The 19187-nt window shown below is 48.9% G+C and overlaps 1 protein-coding gene across 1 annotated transcript in view; it reads right to left on the reverse strand.

Moving 5' to 3' along the window:
- Window positions 1–5293: 5293 nt before the first annotated feature.
- Window positions 5294–19187, reverse strand: part of BCL2L10 (BCL2 like 10) — a 36470-nt gene continuing 22576 nt past the window's right edge. The window contains exons 3-4 of the mRNA XM_074156258.1: window positions 9755–9882; window positions 5294–5911 (exon numbers count right to left, since the gene is read on the reverse strand). Coding sequence (XP_074012359.1) covers window positions 9783–9882 — 100 coding nt within the window. The 3' untranslated portion in view covers window positions 5294–5911; window positions 9755–9782. The remainder of the gene's footprint in view (window positions 5912–9754; window positions 9883–19187) is intronic.

Raw genomic sequence — 19187 nt, forward strand, 5'->3', positions numbered from 1 at the left:
CTTCTCTCAACACCTGCCTGCTCTCTTTTTCATCGGATGAAGGTCATAAACCATTCCCTACAACACATCAGCCTGGCATCATATTTATTTAGCTGATGTGACCTCACAGGTGGTGCCAAGCAGTGAAACGAAGCTCTATTTCACAGCTCGGCTGTCCCTGGGGAGCCGCATTTCCCTCAGCTGATGGCAGCCTGCTCTCCGAGGTGTGATCCACCGCTTCCTTCCAGCCCAAGACAAAATAAAAACCCGGCAGTGTTTTTTCCTCGCTAACTAACTCTTCCTCCCAGGGACTGGCAGCCGCAGTCACCGGTGTGGATTTATGGCAGGGGCAGCGGGTCCCTGCGGAGGCGGGAACTGGTTCCCATCACCAGTTTGGGAACAGTCGGGAGGTTTGCTGCAGATGGCGATGGGCTGGTGACCAGTGCTCGGCCAGCTCATCCCATCCCTCGCACACTCATCACTGAGGTGTTTCTGCTCCTTTCCAGGCGGGGAGAGTGTGGGTGCCTGAGGCTGATGTCAGCCTGGGAGAACGTGGTGGGCTCGTGAAAAGGATTTACATTGTGACGTCCCAGTCTCCAGCACACGCCGACCATGCTCAGAAGCAAGCATGAACTCAGCCTTAATCCCATAATTTATGAGTTCATTGAGCCAATGCATACTAAAATCTCTGAGGCTAAACCAAACTGGTTTATTCTTTAAGATAAAATAAAAATTGCTGTTTTTCCTGAGCCCAAACTGCTATCAAGTTTATTTACCTTCCATGGCCAAATTGAATCTGCTCTGTACATTGCAAGTTGCCGGCGTTTGTCAATGCAACGCAGAATCAGATGGATGAAAAACATGGTGAGGATCATGTCACCAGGTTTAATCAGCTGGGCTGCCTAACACAGAGCAATTCTTCTCAGTCGTCTGGTCTTCTCCCAGTCAGGCACCACAGCAGGACTATCGTTGTAGTGCTCTGCAGCGGCCTCTGCCCAGCACCATCCAGGTCCCACAGCAGTGAAGCTGGGCTACACTGGGTTTCCTTGGTGTTACTTTTCTCATCAGCATTGTGGATGATTTGGGTCCTCGGGATGCCAGAGCAACTAGTATTTCCTATAGCCTCAGTTTCTCTTCTTCCATGTTCAAAAAATGAGACACAGTTGCCTTCCAGGTTGATAAAATAGTTGAAATGCTATGCTCATCGATGGATGTTGCAGATGTTCACTACATCACTTGACTTTTATGACAGGTGAGCAATAATGGGAGGTGATGGACTGCTTAAAGTGAAATAATTAGCTGGAGTTAGTGGCCTGCTTGCCCCGGGAGCTCAGGCAGTTCCCCAGAGGAGGGGGATACCCAGCTCCTTTAACAATCAGCCCCAGTAAAATTCTTGTCCAAGCAGAAATGAAAAGATATATTTTTACACTGAACTTCTTCACTGTTTCAGATTTTGACATGAATTTTGGCATCTGCGGGCAGTGTCACAGGAGAGCTGGCTGAGCTGGGGAGCCCCCAGCACATCGGGGGCAGGGCGGCACCCCTGTGACAGCCCAGAAAACAGTTCAAATTCATGTTAGTTTCAAATATTTGGCTCTAGAAATCTCTCCAGGCACCACTTTAATCCAATTTACAGCGTCTGGCTCAAGTGAAGTATGAGAAGAATTTGCTTAAGCTGTTTGAGCGGCGCAGTGCGGCGGTGGGGAGCTGGGCAGGCAGGCAGGGCAGCCACCAGGCACTGAGCCCCCGTCCCCTGGCATCGTGGTGGCCCAGTGGCCAGGTGGGCTCGGGCCACCCAGGGCTGGGAACGGACTGGCTCCCCAGCAGCGAGGACAGAGCGGCAGCAGGTCGGTGGCAGACCACCTTGGTCCTTCCCCACCTTCTCCTTAAAATACTCAGGAAAGTGCTGTAAAAACCAAGTTGGAGACCTCACTGCTCGTGCCCATGAGTAATTTGCCAGTGGGGCATGTTGCCATCATGCTGCCATGCACCTCCCCAGCCCCATCGCCCAGCTGAGCTTTCAGAAATTTGGGAATGAGATCGTTTTCAAATAGTTTAATCCACCTTTGCTTTCTGGTGAAGGAAAGAAAGTCTGAGATGGCTTTGCAGCAGCTCAGATGTTAATTGTTTTCCTCCTGCTCCCCTAAGAAATGCGTGTGTTGTCTTTTCCACCTTAGAGCAGGGGAAAGGGAAGATGCAGCGTTTAAGCTTTGCCCCAGTGGAGCAGGGTGCTGGCTGGGGTGGGACAAACCGGGGTCCTCCGAGATGCTGGAGTTTGAGTCCCCTTGCAAGAAGCCTTAAGGTAAGGAGAAAAAAGTCATTTACAGCTTTAGCTCTTACTTTGTCCCTGAAGTCTATGCAATGTCCTGGCCATTTATAGAAACCAATGAACCATGTCATCTGAATATGGAGCAGTTGCGGGGAGAATTGGAGGGGCTGTGGTGATTAAAGGCAGCGTCCAGTTGAGAAAGTGGTGAAAGAGCTCAGTGCTGTGCTCCTGTGGGAGAGAAATCTGCTGGCTGGCCTTTGCAGTGGCAAAGAGCGGGGCTCGCTGGGACACGTCACGAGGCTGGATGGTGACCCAAGCACGTGCCGTGCCCTGCTGTGGGGGCAATGCCGGAGAACACAGCAGTGGCAACATCTCTCCCCAGGCTCTCAGCTGCTCAGCGTCCTGTGGGAAATCCCGCTGGCCCCTTCTCCCCCAGCCTCTTCCCATCAGGGTTTGTGGGGTTCTCTTGCCACGCTGAAGTGCAAGTGGTGTGCCGGGGAGCGTGAGCCCAGGATGCACGGCTGGCTGCCCCTACCAAGCGACTTGGTGCTGGCATGGCCATGCTTACCAAGACCACTTGCCATTTTCCTCGTGGCATTTCTGTGCCTCTGCCTGGGCCCTGCTGCACACAGACACTGCTCCTGCCCTTCTCCTTGGCCAAGGAGTGACCCCTTGCTTTCAGACATGACGTGGACGGGGGAAAAACAGACATAAGGTTTGGTCCAGACCAAATGGAAGGGAGGGAAGATCAAGTAAGCTTGTTACTACTGAAGTTGTGCTGTTTACCGTGGTAGCATTCATGACTTGGGCCAGCAGAGACGTCTCAGGGGTGGCATCATCACCGCGAGGTGGGATCTTCCACTTCTCTGTTTTCAAAGTTTCTCACACAGGGAAACCGAGAGGGGGGGCCCGCATCCAGTCGCTGTTTGAGGACTTGTTTGCCCCGGCGGTGCTGGCTGTGGCCACCACAGCACCTCTGCCAGTGGGGGCAGAGACTACTTTCTCAAGAGCCGCATTGTAACGCCGTGATGAAGCTGTAACGTGCAGACCCCACGTGCACCCGTGGCCCCACAGCGTGGTGCGGTGCAGCCTCACCCCAGCCCTGTAGAGAAGCAGTTTGCCCCGGCACATGACGGGAAGCAAACCTCCTCGTGGCCGTGGCACAGCAGCGTGAGCTGGCCCTGGGGCCCATTTCTGCAGCCAAAGTAGTTCAGCTGCCTCCGGTGCAGTTGTACATGTATTTTATGGCCATCGTCAACATCTTTCCTGCCTTTCCCTCAGAGGAGGGCTTGGGGAATAATTAGTTCATTAGAAAATATTGTTGTACGAATGCCGAGGTAAGTAATCTTATCTTGCTAAATATTCGATTCCAGTTAATGCTTTTTTCCAACTTCTGAGAAGGATGCTGCTGTCACCCGGGTGATGTCAGCAGCGTTCCCACCCGCTGTAACAACCCGGACTCGGGAAGTTGGCCGGGCAGTGCTCTGCTTCGTTGGCAACACATCCAGAGCTTTACGAAGGAAAATTTCCAAACACGAAGGCAGCGCTGAAGGAGAGGAAAATTTCCCTGCGGCAAAGTATTCCGCTACTGTCGGGGCAGCGTGGAGTGAGAGCAAAGGGATCTCAAGATGAGCTTTCGGCTGCGTGTGAAGGCTCTGATTATAAAGGCAGCCTGAATGCACCAGGCATTAACCAGCCCCTCCCCCTGCCCAAACCTTAAGCCAAAGGATTTAAACAAGCTCTTATGTAACATGGTTTTAGTGTTTCTAGTAGAAATAGGTGTTCTAAATATAAATGATTTGCAGATAAAATAGGCTTATATAAAATGCTTTTACGTTTATATAACCCTATATTGGCATTGCACCCAACGCCTCCATCACCCCGGAGCCTGGCGGCGGGGGCAGCCTGTGCGGTGCCAGCAGTTCGGGGCACGGGCTCGGGACTGCGCTGGCACCTGCAGTCACTGGTCAGTCTTCATCTTGTCCCCAGCCTGCCAGCCAGTGCCCCTCCAACGCATTTGGGTTGGAGCTTCTCAAAGTTTAACTCTCCTCCTTCTCCCTTCCAGGGGATTCCCTTGGAGCAGCAATCGCCGGAGCCTCCTGCAGTGTTCCCATTACTGACAGCACCCCCAGTTTCTACCAGCAGCACCATGGTGGTGGTGATCATCCAGGCTCAGCAGCTGGAGGCTGAGTCACCATCCCTGGAGCTATTTAAAAGACACATAGACGTGGTGCTGAGGGACATGGTTTAGAGGTAACTTGGCAGTGCTGGGTTATTGGTTGGACTTGATGACCTTAAAGGTCTCTTCCAACCTAAATGATTCTATCATTCTGTGATTCTATGGATGCTGCAGATACTGTCCCATGGGCTCAACTGCTTTGGTCCTGCAGACAAAGAAAGTTGCTTTGAACATTGAGAGCTGGAATTCCCCTCCATCCCCATGTGCACACAAGGATGTGTGTGCATATTTGTTTGTGTATATTTATATATATGTATCACATACATAGTAAAAGAGCTAACTGCCTCCAGCTCAGGGTTTGCAGCATGGCCTCAGGCTGTGGGCTCTTCCCGAGCTGTGGCCACAAGCCCAGTTAGTAGCCAGGAGCAGCTTGTCATTACAGCAAGGCCATCTGAATGCTTCAGGCTCTTAATCTCAGTATCTCCTTCACCACAGAGCATGCCATCAAAGGGTGAGCCATCCTTTGTGATGCTTCTGCCCATGGCCAGATTCATCAAGATTGTGGCTGATTGGGGCCCCTGCACTTCTCAGTACTGCTTCAGGAGCCGTGGCAGCGGCTACTAATAAGGCTAGTCACAATTAGCTTGGAAATAGTGTCTTCTGAGCAGAAAACAACGGTTGCTACGTTACAACCTTATGTATGGGAAAGATATTTAGTCAGATCTTGCACAACAGCCTTCAGTGCATTGTGCCAAACGTTTGCTTTTAGGGGAAGGACTGATTACTAAGTATTTTTAGCTACTGACATGTAGAACACATGCATAGAATTATAAATAAATATATAGAGATATATGCATATCTTGTTTATCCACACACATTTATTTTCATATATATGAGAAACAGGAACGCATTTTTTCAGCTACAGTGTATTTTTACAGCAGACCAATATGATTTATATCTCTTTGCCATTAACATTTCCAGTCAAATAACGCCTTATTTATGCCTATACTGGAGAAGCTCTTTTGACAACGTGGGAAGATGCTTTTTATTGCGAAGCCAGAACTGTCAGCAGCCTCTATTATTGCTGGTGGGACTGTCAGTTCTCCAAGTAACATGACTTCATTTTTAATCCAGGTCCGTTGGAAGACACTTGATCCGTCCCGCTTTTGTCACTCACAGAAGGCAAACTTGCCATAAAGAAATATTATGTGTGACCTTCAAAAGTGACTGTCACCCTCTCTGTCTCGGTGTGCGCTCTATTTTTCATAAAAGCTTGTTTCTGTGGTGCATTACAGGGGAAATGAGCCATTCATCTTTGTCTCTGCTGCCATTGCTTCTGCTGGGGGAGTCGCTCCCTGTGGGCGCGTGGAGAACAGTGGGTCAAGCAGCACTTGGGCATCTTCTAGAGGTGGACCTGCAGCAATCCATCAGTTGCTTCCCTTCTGAAAATCAATAGTCATCTGTAGTATAAGTGCTTCTGACCCCTGAAAGTTATTAAAGTCATGCACAGATAAAAAACAAACAAACAAACAAACAAACAAAAATAGGCCTGCAAAGTGGTCAGGGAGTGCTTTATGCCTCCCAGCGCTGAGGCCACCACAGCAGCCCTGCCGTGGGGGCTGCACTCGAGCCCCAAGTCTACCTGCAGCTGCGGCAACGTGGGGGAGGGGCAGAAGCTTTGAAATTTAAATTAGCGGCTGCCACAAGTACAAGGAAGGCATTTGGGACCTTAAATAGGAGGTGTCTATATAAGGTACGGTTGTGTAAAGAACAGCATAACAGCATGAGCTTTACAGCCTCACCAAGTTGGCCAGCCTGCCACCACAGATTCCCTTGCCCCTTCTAGTCTGGTGGATCCCATCCCTCTCTAACAGGCCATATTCATCAAAGAATGTCCCATTGTCATAAAAGCCAAAACCCTCACGACAGCACCAGCCATGTAGCCAGGAGCTGATTTGCATTATACATCTATTTCTGGCTGTTCCCTTTCCTCTCACTGGTAAAATGGAGGAAAAGACAACTTGGGCACCATGTTTTTTCACTTGCATGCCCAGGGCTTTGTAGTCTTCCTTAATTCTGCCCAGGTGCAAATTAGTGCAAATGCAGGTTTCTGTTGAACCAAGATGCTGGGAATCACTTTCAATTGTGAGGGCCTGGGGGTTAATCATCATCGCTGAATTCCTTAAGAAACCAGCGCTGGCGCTGCAAGAGCCCTGTGCCACTGCCGGGGGACAGATGGCGAGTGCTCTGCCCCAGCTGAGCTTCACAGGCCTACGTCTGTGGGTGTGGATGTGTATATAAATATATATACATACATATCTGTATGTCTATATTGTATATGCATGTATGCGTATTACATACATATACACATATATGTATAGAGACACCTTACATGTATATATTTTCTACACACGCACATATATATACACACATTGTATGTATGTATATATACACGTATGTGTGTATCTATATATACATATTCTATACATGATTCTATATACACATAGAATAGATACTATATACACATACATATATATGTATAAATATACATAGACACATGTATGTATATATTTATATATACACATATATGTACTTATAGACATTATAATGTGTGTATACATATCTAACATGTCCATATACATATATGTGTATGTTATACATATATAATGTTTATATACACATATATGTGTACGTGTATACATAATTTCAAGTTATCTAATGCTATATAATGTATATGCATACATATAATGTATTATACATAAAATATAACATATTTGTTGTTGAGATCGAGCCCCTGCTGAGGACCCTCGGGGGTGTAACTGGTGTGCCGCCCTCTGCAGCTGTGGGGTTCTACCTTGTTCTTCAGCCCCGTCCCATGTGGCAGGAGGGCTGCAGGACCTCGCTCCTGCCACCATGTGTGGGAGCTGGCAGAGCCCTTGGTTTAAGCAGCAGTGCCAGCACCCAGCAGAGAGACCAAGGGTCACCATCGCCTCACGCTTTGCTGCCCTGCCTAGGAGCCAGCGCTTCCCTGCATGGAGAGCAAACCGAGTTTTGCTCCTGACTTGTCTTTGGCATATTATCTGGCATTTTGAGGGGGAGGGACGGTTTCCCTGTGGCCCTGAGCATATACAGGAGTGCATTTATTTCTCCCATTGTAACTCTCTACCTTGGTTGCACTGGGAATTTTTCAATACTAATATAGAGGTTTTATATACAGGAGTTCCGAGAAGCCCTTATTGCAGCCTTCCAGTACTCTTTTCAGTGGTGCCCAGCAACACAAGGGGCAATGGGCACAAGCTGGAACACAAGAAATTCCATCCCAACATGAGGAAAAACTTCTTTACAGTGAGGGTGCCAGTGCACTGGAACAGGCTGCCCAGAGAAGTGTGGAGTGTCCTTCTCTGGAGACATTCAAACCCCACCTGGACACAATCCTGTCCAAGCTGCTCTAGGTGAACCTGCTTTGGCAGGGGTTTGGACTAGATGATCTCCAGAGGTCCCTTCCGACCCCTACCATTCTGTGATTCTGTGTAATTTCCCATTTTACAGCCTTAACTGTACAACATCCAGTATACAGCACCATGTATCTGGTCTCTGTTCCAGAGGTAGCAGTCACTTTTCTCTGGAACTTTTGAAATAAGATCACAAGGCAGCCTGAAGTGTTGTGCTTGAAAATCTGCAGCAAGCCCTTTCCGTACTGGGACTTGCACTAACAATTCATTAAGGAAACCAAATATTAGTTACAGTGATTAGCCCACAAAAACTAAGTTTGCCTTTATACTGTTTTGCTATATTTCTGAGAAGATGGTTATTAACGTGCCACTTTGTTTTTCCAGTAAGTATGAAAGAGTAAATACTATGAAAACTGCTGGAAGAGTTTTGCTTATTTTTCCTGGTTCGAAGCTGGGTGAGAGGGCACTTCACATGAGGATGTATGTAAGACTGTGAGCCACACTCATTAAAACTTAAGCCAAGTTAAGCAGCAGCTGCTGGCAGCAGCCCTTGGCAAGCCTCAGTCCTTGTGGGTCGAACATCTCGGAGGCTCTGCTAGAGGCTGTCACTTGGCCACTTGTGAGCGCTTTTCCTGCTGTGCTCTATTAGCTTGCTTTTAATGCTGTGCTCCTTCCCAGCCTCCTTTCTATTCCATACCCTGAGCTTATAAAAAAGGGTACCTGTTTGCTGCAGAAAGGCAGGGTGCTGGGGGGCGAGCAGCAGCGGCTGTAGGGCTGGTTTGAGGGCTCCTCTTTACATAGAGCGTGCGTGAAACCTCTGCATGGCCACTCTAGCAAACAGCTCTCTAGCAATCTCTGCACATATGGCATGAAACCATCAATTGCCCAGCACTTCTGTTACTTTGCCACAGAGGTAACCCGTTGGTGCTGGTCTCTCCAGCTGCACATGTCCATACATGTATATATACACATTATATATGTATAGGTATACATGTGTATATACATAGATACAATGTTTACACACACGTGTATAAAAATATATATAATATGTATACATATATATACACCTATGTATGTATATATAATACCTGTGTGTATACACATATATATATTCATATATGTGTGTATATAAAATATGAGTGTATATACATACATATATATGTGTATGTGTATATATATTTAAATATATATGTGTGTATCTATATCCTTTGCAGTACTTGCAGCCAGGTAGGAAGCACAAAGCTGGTAACTAAACTCTGAGTTTAATGTCTAAAACTGCAGATGGAAAAAAGAAGTCATTTTACCGGCAAAAATATTCAGGTGAGTATTTTCGCAGGCACAAACCAAGCAGTTTCTTGGTGGCCAGTGTCTGGGAGAGGACCGTGTGTTGGTATGGAGGGTGCTACTGAATTCATGCTCATGGAAAGCTGACAGCAATGTTTCTGAGCTAGATAGACATCTCTGTTGTGAAGGCAGCTGAAAACAGAACTGACCCTTGTTAAGGCAGTAAATGGTATCTGTTTTTGAAGAGGCGTGACTTGCATACTTCTGTTAAAGTAACAGCATCAAGCACCAAGAACAACCACTGGAAATTTGGCAACATCTAGTTTTCCATGCTGAAAACATGCCAGCCCACTCAGGCAGAGTGGGACAATTTTAGGAGATGAAAGACAGAAGATGAAATTGAGCTACGCCCTCACGCTTTGTATCTGGCGTGGTGAGAGTCTGGCCACCACGCTCCCGTGCTCGGCGGGCTGGCTGGCAGCCTGTGGCCGGCCAGGTGCTGGCCACGCTCCTTCCCCCCATCCTCAGCTCAGGGGCGAAGGATGCAGGAGATAGTGCCTTGATTTGTGGATGAGATGGTCTCTTGCTCACCAAACAGCACTGCTTGCCCTGGACCAGCTCAGCCTGCGCTTCCGTCAGCTCCCAACAGAGCACCCTCGCTGCAGGACTCCAGCCGTACCCGCCGATCCCAGTTTGCTGAGTAGCAGCAATTTACGCAGCTGAAAAACAAAAACAGCAACAACCTCAGCTCATGCTTGACTCTGGCTGTTTTGGTAGTTTTCTCCTGAATTATTAGACCCCTTACTGACGTCCAGGAGCACCAGCAGGGCTCAAAGGGTTTGGCCCTTTACCAGTTTGCCCTGGGGGCATCTGGGGCTGGACATCTACCCACAGCAGGAGCCAGCGTTACAGACCCGGCTGTATTCATGGGCCTCCTTCACTACATGACCTTCACCTGCCACTCTTTGAGGCTATACCTGAGGAATTTAGATTTAAATTAATCCTTTGGCACCATCAGGTTCAGGACTTCGACCCTGAAGACTGATGAGTGGCATTAAGATTAGATAGATTTAGGTAAGTTTAGTTTAGATATTAGGAAGAAATTCTTTACTCTGAAGGTGGTGAGACACTGGCACAGGTTGCCCAGAGACACTGTGGATGCCCCATCCCTGGAGGTGTTCAAGGCCAGGCTGGATGGGGCTCTGAGCAACCTGGTCTAGTGGGAGGTGTCCCTGCTCATGGCAGGGGGATTGGAACTAGATGATCTTCAAGGTCCCTTCCAATCCAAACCATTCTGTGACTAAAATTAAACCCCATCAAGGATATACCAATGTCTTTGCTCCTTGGCACTCGTTCAGATCCTTCCGAAATTGCTACCACAGTGCCATGGTTCTCACTGCTCAGCCGCCAGGGGCTCATTGCCACTGAGCAGCTCATGGAGCTGGACCCACACTGAGCAAGAGGGCCTCAGGAGACATCTTCCAACCCAGGTTTCCCTGTGGTTCTGACGCCAAAAGCCATCTCACAGAAATAACAACAAACTGTAAAGAAAACTATCCATGATAGATGGGGCTTCTGTCTTCTGCTGGGTTTTTTTGTGTATAACATGGTCACAAACAGCACTTTCTTCTTTAACTATCTTATCAGGAATAAAAGCGACAGAGAAAATGAACAAGAGAAAAGTGATTTTCTATCAAAGTCCCTGGCATAAATGAAGAACTAAATTGCAGGGCTTTTACTTGGACTCTCTTGCCTCTCTGGCTGAAGTCCCTGGGAGCTGCAAGCCCGGCCACGCTCACCACAGACAGCCAGAAGCACCCAAACCTCATGGTCACTTTTGAAATAGCAGCTGCATGAAAGTAGCTTTAAAAAGAAATGAAGAGAAATGAAGGCACAAACTTACACGATGCTCAGGCATCGCACCGCTGAACCGAAACCCTTTTAAGAGGCATTGGCCTCTTAAACTTTGGGAAGATTGTCTCAGGATTTGGGCGCAGATTTGTTCCTGAACTTTGTGCCTCTCAGACATCTCAAACACGCCATTTAAACTCTGTAGTAATCTCTGATCTTTCAAGGTTAATGATCAGATGCAACTTTGAAGCTGCTGAACTTGTGAACCAGGATGTGTTGGGAAAGGCCGAGGCATGCAAAGATTAGCTGGTTCTCAGGAAGCCAGTGTTAGCTGATGCGATGGGGAGGGCTGGCCTTTGGTGGGGATTTTGCTAACGAGGGGTGATGCTGTGGCTCTGCACCCCTGCACCAGCCCCTGCGCTTCAAGGAGTTCAAGCAGCTTTTCCTTCTTTGGTCTCTACGCTTGCACAATGCTGTGAAATCAGCAGTAGGCATAAATCCATGGCTGCTGGGTTGTGCTAAATGGGGCTGAGGGTTTTTTTCAGTTTGCTTCAGTTCAAATGAGATCAAACCCAATAATTTATTACAACTTCTCTGCAAACCAATGCTGCAGCTGCTCACCCAAGCAAACCTAACCCATCACCTTGTGACCCATTCGTATTAATCTTTTAAAAGTCATACTTGACTTGGCATCGTGTCACAGAATCACAGAATCACAGAATCACCTAGGTTGGAAGGGACCCTTTAAGATCATCTAGTCCAACCAATGAAAAAAAAACAAAAAAACAAAACCAAACAAAAACCATGCACACACAACACACCACCCACAACCCACACACACACCACCCAACACTAATCCATATCCCCGAGCACCATGTCAACTCCATGTCCACCCTGATACCTTCTCAACAAATCTAGATTTCATCATGCAGTGACCTAAACAAGAAGGTTAGTATCTTTAGAGTTGAGAAAATACTTGTACAAATTGAGGCAGTTGTATTAAGCACCCGTACCTACACTTGCACCCCCAATGCAAGCGTAACTCTGGCCAGGCTTTTATGGGGATTGATGTTTTCCTCCCACAATGGCCCAAATGAAGGGCACATATTCAGCCTGGCTGTGGACGCCCTGGCACTTGTGTACGCAGCTCAGAAGCTGTCGAAATGCAGAGTTTGGCCCTGCTGCTGTTGAAGAGAAGGGAAAGCTGCGGGTCTCTGCTCAGAAGCTGCTGCTTCTCCTCCCGGCAGCGGGCGACACCGCCCGGCCGCGCTCCAGCTGCCGCTGCAGAGATTGTGACAGCCAACAGTGACACCACCCGGGCAAGAGAGGAACGGCCACCCTGCCACCACGGCTCCCCCGGAGCCATAGAACCATGCAACGGTTTGGGTTGGGATACTACAATTTAAAAATATATATAAAAATATATACATATACATTCACACGCAAATTGAATACATATGTTCATTATATATACTGTATACATATAAACATATGTATACGTGTATATATACGCATATACGTATATATGTATGTGTGTGTGTATATGCATGCATATGTATAGAATTTATATGCATATATATGTGTGTGTATATGTATATAAATCATGTGTGTGTGTATATATCAATTGTTCCTACACACGGCTCATGCTATTCACTGCACCCCTTCAGGCCAAGCAGCCTGTGGAAGGCGGCTCCTGCTCTCTGACAGCAGCGCACCCCTGCAGCCACCGCGGGGTGCCGGTGTCCCGCAACCCCCCGAGCCCCCGCGGGGGCGGCGGAGCCCGGGGAAGGGAGGGAGGGAGGGCGGGAGGGAGGGAAGGACGGAGAGAGGACGGGGTGGAGGGAGACAGGGATGGAAGGAGGCGGAGTGGAGGGAGGGAGGGGTGGAGAGAGGCAGGGATGGAGGAAGAGAGGCAGGGACAGAGGGAGGCAGAGACGGAAGGAGGCAGGGATGCAAGGAGGCAGGGACGGAAGAAGGCGGGGATGGAGGGAGGTGGGGACTGAGGGAGTGAGGCAGGGATGGAGGGACGGAGGGATAGAGGCAGGGATGGAGGGATGCAGGGACAGAGGGATGGAGAGAAGCAGGGATGGAGAGAGGTGGGGACTGAGAGTGAGGCAGGGATGGAGGGACAGAGGGATAGAGAGAGGCAGGGACGGAGGGATGCAGGGACAGAGGGATAGAGAGAGGCAGGGATGGAGGGATGCAGGGACAGAGGGATGGAGAGGTGGGTCATGGCCGCAGTCTGCAGGAACCCGTAGTGCTGGGGAGCCGGATCCCGAGGGTCCGGTTCACACCCACGCCCGGGCAGCTCCGCCAAGAGCGGAGGTGTTCAAAGCCTTGTAATGCAGACACTCAGCTGCTGCTTTGGCTGCTGTGTGATGCCAAACAAAATACTCTCCTCATTTAGTTATTCTCTGGTGCCACCTACAAGTGAGCTGACAAAGGTGACAGGTGGGAATGGAAATATGAGTCTCGATGATTAGCCCAGTGCGCATTTAGAAATACTAATTGTGTCAGGGCAGTGTTGGTTTGTTCCTGCCCTGTGTGGTGTGTATCCACACACCTAGTCAAGAGGCTCAGACACCCCAGCCACTGCAAACCAGGCAGCAGGGTGAAGCCTGGCTTTGTCGAGACCAGCACCCCAGAAAGCCTCCTGCTGCGGCTCGCACACCGGGGCAGGCTCCGTCCTGCGGGACAAAACAAAAATGCCAGCCCGTCACGCCTGCACAGATAGCGCCAAAGGCACCCAGGAAAAGCACTAAAGGCCTTCAGAAAATTAACTCCCTGGAAGCGGGTAAGAAGATCTTTGAACCCACAAAAAGGAAAAGGTGCAAACCTAAGAATTTGAGAGGGGGTGGGACCACCTCTGCCTTTGCCCAGCACTGCGACCTGGCCCACAATCAAGCCGGACATCCACCTGGAGGCCTCCTGCTACAGCAAGGCAAGCCTTTAAAGTTCAGCTTCCTTTCACCCATCATGATAAAACACATACTTTTAAGTACAAAGTGCAGCAGAACATCAAGACTAGGCATCAGCAATTGCATTTCCTATAGCCAGCCTTCAACAATATCAGGTTTCTGCTGTTATCTCTTGTCCGGAAAGTCTAAAGGCTCCCCTGTGAAATGTCTCACCTATTTTAGAAGCAGAAGGTCCCTGTGCCCAATGTGTGACTTGTGTCACACAGTCAGCCTTTAGCACTTCAAAACATTTCAGATCATCCGCACAATATTGAACTTTGATGGAGTAAGGGGAGGGGAATATTTTTTTTTCCTTATGGTTTACTTTTGGCATTGCTAAAGCACTTTCATGTCCTGATTTTCAGAGTCACTTGATTACTGACGAAAGATGCACCATATGATCCAACCGTATGACCTGGCCTTTGAAGGCAGGGAGCTGTGGCCCTCGCAGCTGTAACTTGGGGCTGCAATTCATTACAGCATCTTGCAAAAAGCCCTGATTTCTTGGGCATGTTACCAGGGCTTTCCTCTCCCCAGTCCCAACCTCCTGCCCAGCCACCCTCACCTGGGAGGGCTGTGGGAGCTGGAAGAGACTGAGCTCCAGCTTGGCTCGCTTACAGCCAAAGAGGCTTGGTAAGCTCCAATGAAAGAAATCTGCTGTGCTCCCAAAGATTTTGCAGATGGCATAGCCCAACAGCACACAAAGGTGGTCTATCATGGCTGGTAAGCTGTGTGGTGCCTCCAGCTTGTGTCTCACACAGGTTAAATAACCTCCAGGATTTGTATTAGAATCATAGACACGTTATGGTTGGAAGAAACCTTTATGATCATCAAGTCCAACCATTAACCTAGCACTGCCAAGTCCACCACTAAACCATAGAATCATAGAATCATCTAGGTTGGAAGGGACCTTTAAGATCATCGACTCCAAACATCAACCTAACACCACTAAACCATGTTCCTCAGCACCACATCTACACATCTTTTGAATACCTCCAGGGATGGTGATTCAACCACTTCCCTGGGCAACCTGTTCCAATATTTGATAAGCCTTTTGGTGAAGAAATTTTTCCTAATATCTATCCTAAGACTCCCCTGGTGCAACTTGAGGATATTTCCATTATTAATTATGAAACATATTATTTTAAACAGTAGCTTTGCTCCTGGGAAATATAGACTGCCTGCCTGCTGGACCTGCTCACTCATCCCCACTGTTGACCCATCGCGGAGACAAGGGCTGGGGCAGCAGGAGCTATCAGGACAGAGGGAGCTATCGGGGTGAAACACAGGCATTGGCGGTGAGGAGACAGCGGGTGACCTGCTCGCCCCAGCGGGACAAGGTGACCCCAAGAGAGGTGCTGCTCGCCCCATGGGACGGGGAGGGGAGAGGCTGCAATGGGCTTCACAGCCAGCTCCGTCCATGCCTCTGCTCAGCAGGGCTTTGGTGGCAGCCCAGAGCCTCTGCTTGGGAGCAGCCCAGCACTGGCTCCCTGAAACCCCCAGCTTTCCTGCAGCACGTTTCCATACAGAAAGGCCACATCAGCCCTCAGCAAAAAGTCCTGTCGTGGCCAGTAGCTGAGGCAGTGAGTACCCTGGCTGCAGTGGTTGCTTTCACTGGCCAAGGCCAAGGAGTCTGCAGTAAAAAAAAAGAAAAAAATTAAATCTCAAAGCAGCAAACTGAAGCATCTCTGAGCCATAACCCTGTGCCCCACAGAGCACTCAGCAGACCGGACACGCTGGAGACGTTGTGCAGAGCTGCACTGGTTTCGCTCTGATCGGATGAGGATGACGTTGGTTTTTTGCAATTTATGATAACAGCATTTTGCAAGCACGATGGAAATGTGTGGTAAACCCCAGGCGAACTGGGGCAGCCTGTGCACACAAACCATGCAACATGGGGTTTCAGCAGAGTCAGGCTCAGGGTTTAACTCCACCGTGCCTGTCCCCTGTGCTCCTAGGACACAAGGCGAGCCCCGCCACCCCTGCCCAGCAGTGCCTTGCCACCTCTGGAGCCTGCACCTGACTTTTGGTCGTGCTGCTGTCCACAGAGGCCCCAGTCCCTCGGGGGCACGGCTGCGACTCGGCAGTGGGCAAAACCCCACAGCCAGGCCTGTGGGGACAATGTGCCCTGGAGCAGCACAACAAGGCGAAGGGCACGCTCACTAGCTGGGAAGAACCTCACAGCGGGTGAGCAAAACAATACAAAAAAATCAATTTGCTTTGACAAAGTGTCCTTACTGCCTGTGAACTGGTTTGTATCAATAAAATCCTTACAGCAGTGTAGCAAAGTGCTCATTTTTCCCATTAGTTCGCTTTGCTCAGAACCTGACATTTATGTATCTGTCACATCCACTTTCCTCATTCCGAAAATACACATTGTACCTGGACTAACTGAGGACACCTGCACCGGCGTGGGGAGCAGCTGTGTGTCCTGCCCTCGCTCCAGCTGCTGAGAGACTCATCTGAAAGACAAGTAAGATGCCGGTATTCTGAAAGAGTATCACAGAATCATAGAATGTTTGGAGTCAGTACGGACCTTCAAAGATCATCTCATTCCAACCCCCCTGCCACGAGCAGCAACACCTCCCACTAGACCAGGTTTCTCAAAGCCCCATCCAGCCTGGTCTTGAACACTTCCAGGGATGGGGCATCCACAACTTCTCTAGGCAACCTGTTCCAGTGTCTCATCACTCTCATCGTAAAAAAAATTGTTCCTAATATCCAATCTAAACCTACCCTCTTCCAGTTTAAAACCATTGCCTTTTACAGGCCTTGTCAAAAAGTTCCACTCCATCTTTCTTGTAAGCCCCCCTTATATAGTGAAAGACCGCACTAAGATCTCCCCAGAGCCTTCTCTTCTCCAGGCTGAACAGTAAACAGGATAATGCCAGAGGCGAGTCACCATGACCCGGAGCCCAGGCACATGCTGATTAATTCAGTTTCCCTCCCTTAAATGGTTTATTTCTGCTAATCAAGAAAAGTTGACAGAAAACAGATCTGGTTACAGCAACTTGCTGTGGCGCTGATACAGTGTGTTTACACTGTTGAGGTGTTGGTACACCTCTCACTTGGTATTGTATTCTGACTGAGAACCAGAATAACGCGACAGGTAATACAGCACATAGCAGGTGTGCCAAAACACAGCCAACTCCTAGGTCTGAAAATGAATTCTAAGTCGTGAACCAGCATCAATTAGATACTTTATCAGAGAAGAATTTTCTTCCCTCTTTGAAATTCCACATTTCTAATCCGTGTCCCGGACGAAACCACCATAATTAACATAGAAACCAAGTCTTGGCTCCAGAGCTGGGCTCACTGGACATGCAGTAAATGTTTTGCTATGGACAATATAAAAGTCACAGCTAAAGCTCAGGGACGGGTCATGGTGGTTGGACCAGCCCTGGGAGGGGCGGGGGGAGGGTGTAATAGACCCTCGTGGAACTAACAGGACTCATCCAATTTATGAACAAAGACCTCTGAATGGGAACAACCCTAGAAGGGCCCAGGATGAGTGCTGCTGGGATGGCGGGTCCCATTCTGGTGTCCACAACCTCACCCCAGCAAACAGCTTCAGTGATGGGTTCAGCACAGGTGCTTCCCCACTGCTGGAGGTGGGACATGCAGCATGGTCAAAGCCACCTATGGCCCACCAGGTCTGAAGGAGACCACTAGCCCTCAGGCAATCAATATCCCCACTTGCCAGTGAGCCCACATGCCATGAGCGTGCAGGCGAACCCTTGTGCTGTGGAGGCAACATCACACATAACACTCATCTGGTTCAAATGAACACCCACAGGTGGCACTGGCAGAAACAGACCCCCAAAAAGAGCCACAGAGTCTGTAAAATCTTTTCTGGCAAGACCAGCTAAGACCAGTCAGGCACACAGACACTGAATTTTAAAGGAAGTACTACGTTTGGGGAATCTTTTTACAATTGCACATACTTTTCAAAGCCCATGGTGAGATTATTAGAGGCTCCTCTGGCAAGTGAGAAGCCACAAACTATGCAGAGCAAAAAGTACCTCAAAACCACCACCGAATCCATGAGAAAGCCTCTTGCCTGAAGGGTATCCACAGGCCCACAACAAACACACCAAAAATGGTCAGAGACAGTTAAACCATGCTGGCCTAGGCAGTCGGATGCCTGAGACATCGGCTGCTGTAGCCTCCTTCTCTCATACAGTATTTTTTCCTAGTTAACTAAATCAACTTTGAGACTTTCCTCCTCAAAACAGTTTCAATTATCCAGGGGACCAAGGAGGTGAGAAAGCTCAGTCACTACCTAAGGAAGACCTTGGCAGCTCTGGGTGTCCTTGCCTTCTCTTTGAGACAAATAAGGGTGACCAAAGCTGGCCAAGAAACTTGTGCTATTCCCCAGTCTCAAGCCTCAGAAATAAATGCTCTTGGACTTCTTTTTTGTTTGTTTGTTATCTGCCTGAGGAGTCTCTAGGACACTTGGAGGCTTCAGATAAGATTACGGCCAATTATGAAGGGAAGAAAGAGTTCATCTCTCGGTATCTTTTTGGACAAATAATCTGAGGCAAACAAGGTTTAGCAACCTCTGGGTTTGCAGGGTTCAGGATGCCAATAACTCATCCTCATGCTGTAAACCTGAAACACAGCCCAGCCAGTTTTCTGTCATGGCAATATCTTACCTGCTCCGACCCCTCGCTCCTGCTGGCCAGACCCACCCAGCTCACCTTTTTATTGCAATCTGCCCATGGAAACCTGTAGGGATGATGTGGTTTCTTCACCTTTTGTCCTGCTCATTGGAGCTGAGAGTGGCCCTCAGCTGCCTTTGCAGCTTGGCTGGGTCAGTGACGGGTATACCTGGGGCGGGGGGGAAGCTTTGTGTCCCCAACACAAACCCTGCATGTCTCCTCTGTCACCCTTATGCTTTAAGAACCCCTGATACAGCTGTTCACCAGCAGATTGGTGAATGGGTCCAGTTCCCTGTCCGAGAAGAAATATCTTCTACAGAGGAGCTGCTATTCCTGGCATCCCCCTGTATTGGCATTACTGTCATTACAGCCCACGCCACACACCTGGCGCCACCGAGGCTCTGCTAGACTGGAAGGAAAATGAAAAGAAGGTAAAATTCCTGTGCCCACACAGCAAGATCTTTTTATAGCTAAGGGCATGAGGTTTTTTTACTCTCTTTCCTATTTTCCACTTAGGGAGTAAACAGGAAAACCAACCTGGCCTGGTAGCTAATT

This window comes from Numenius arquata, chromosome 11 (assembly GCF_964106895.1).
Source record: "Numenius arquata chromosome 11, bNumArq3.hap1.1, whole genome shotgun sequence".
In the NCBI taxonomy this organism is placed as follows: domain Eukaryota; kingdom Metazoa; phylum Chordata; class Aves; order Charadriiformes; family Scolopacidae; genus Numenius; species Numenius arquata.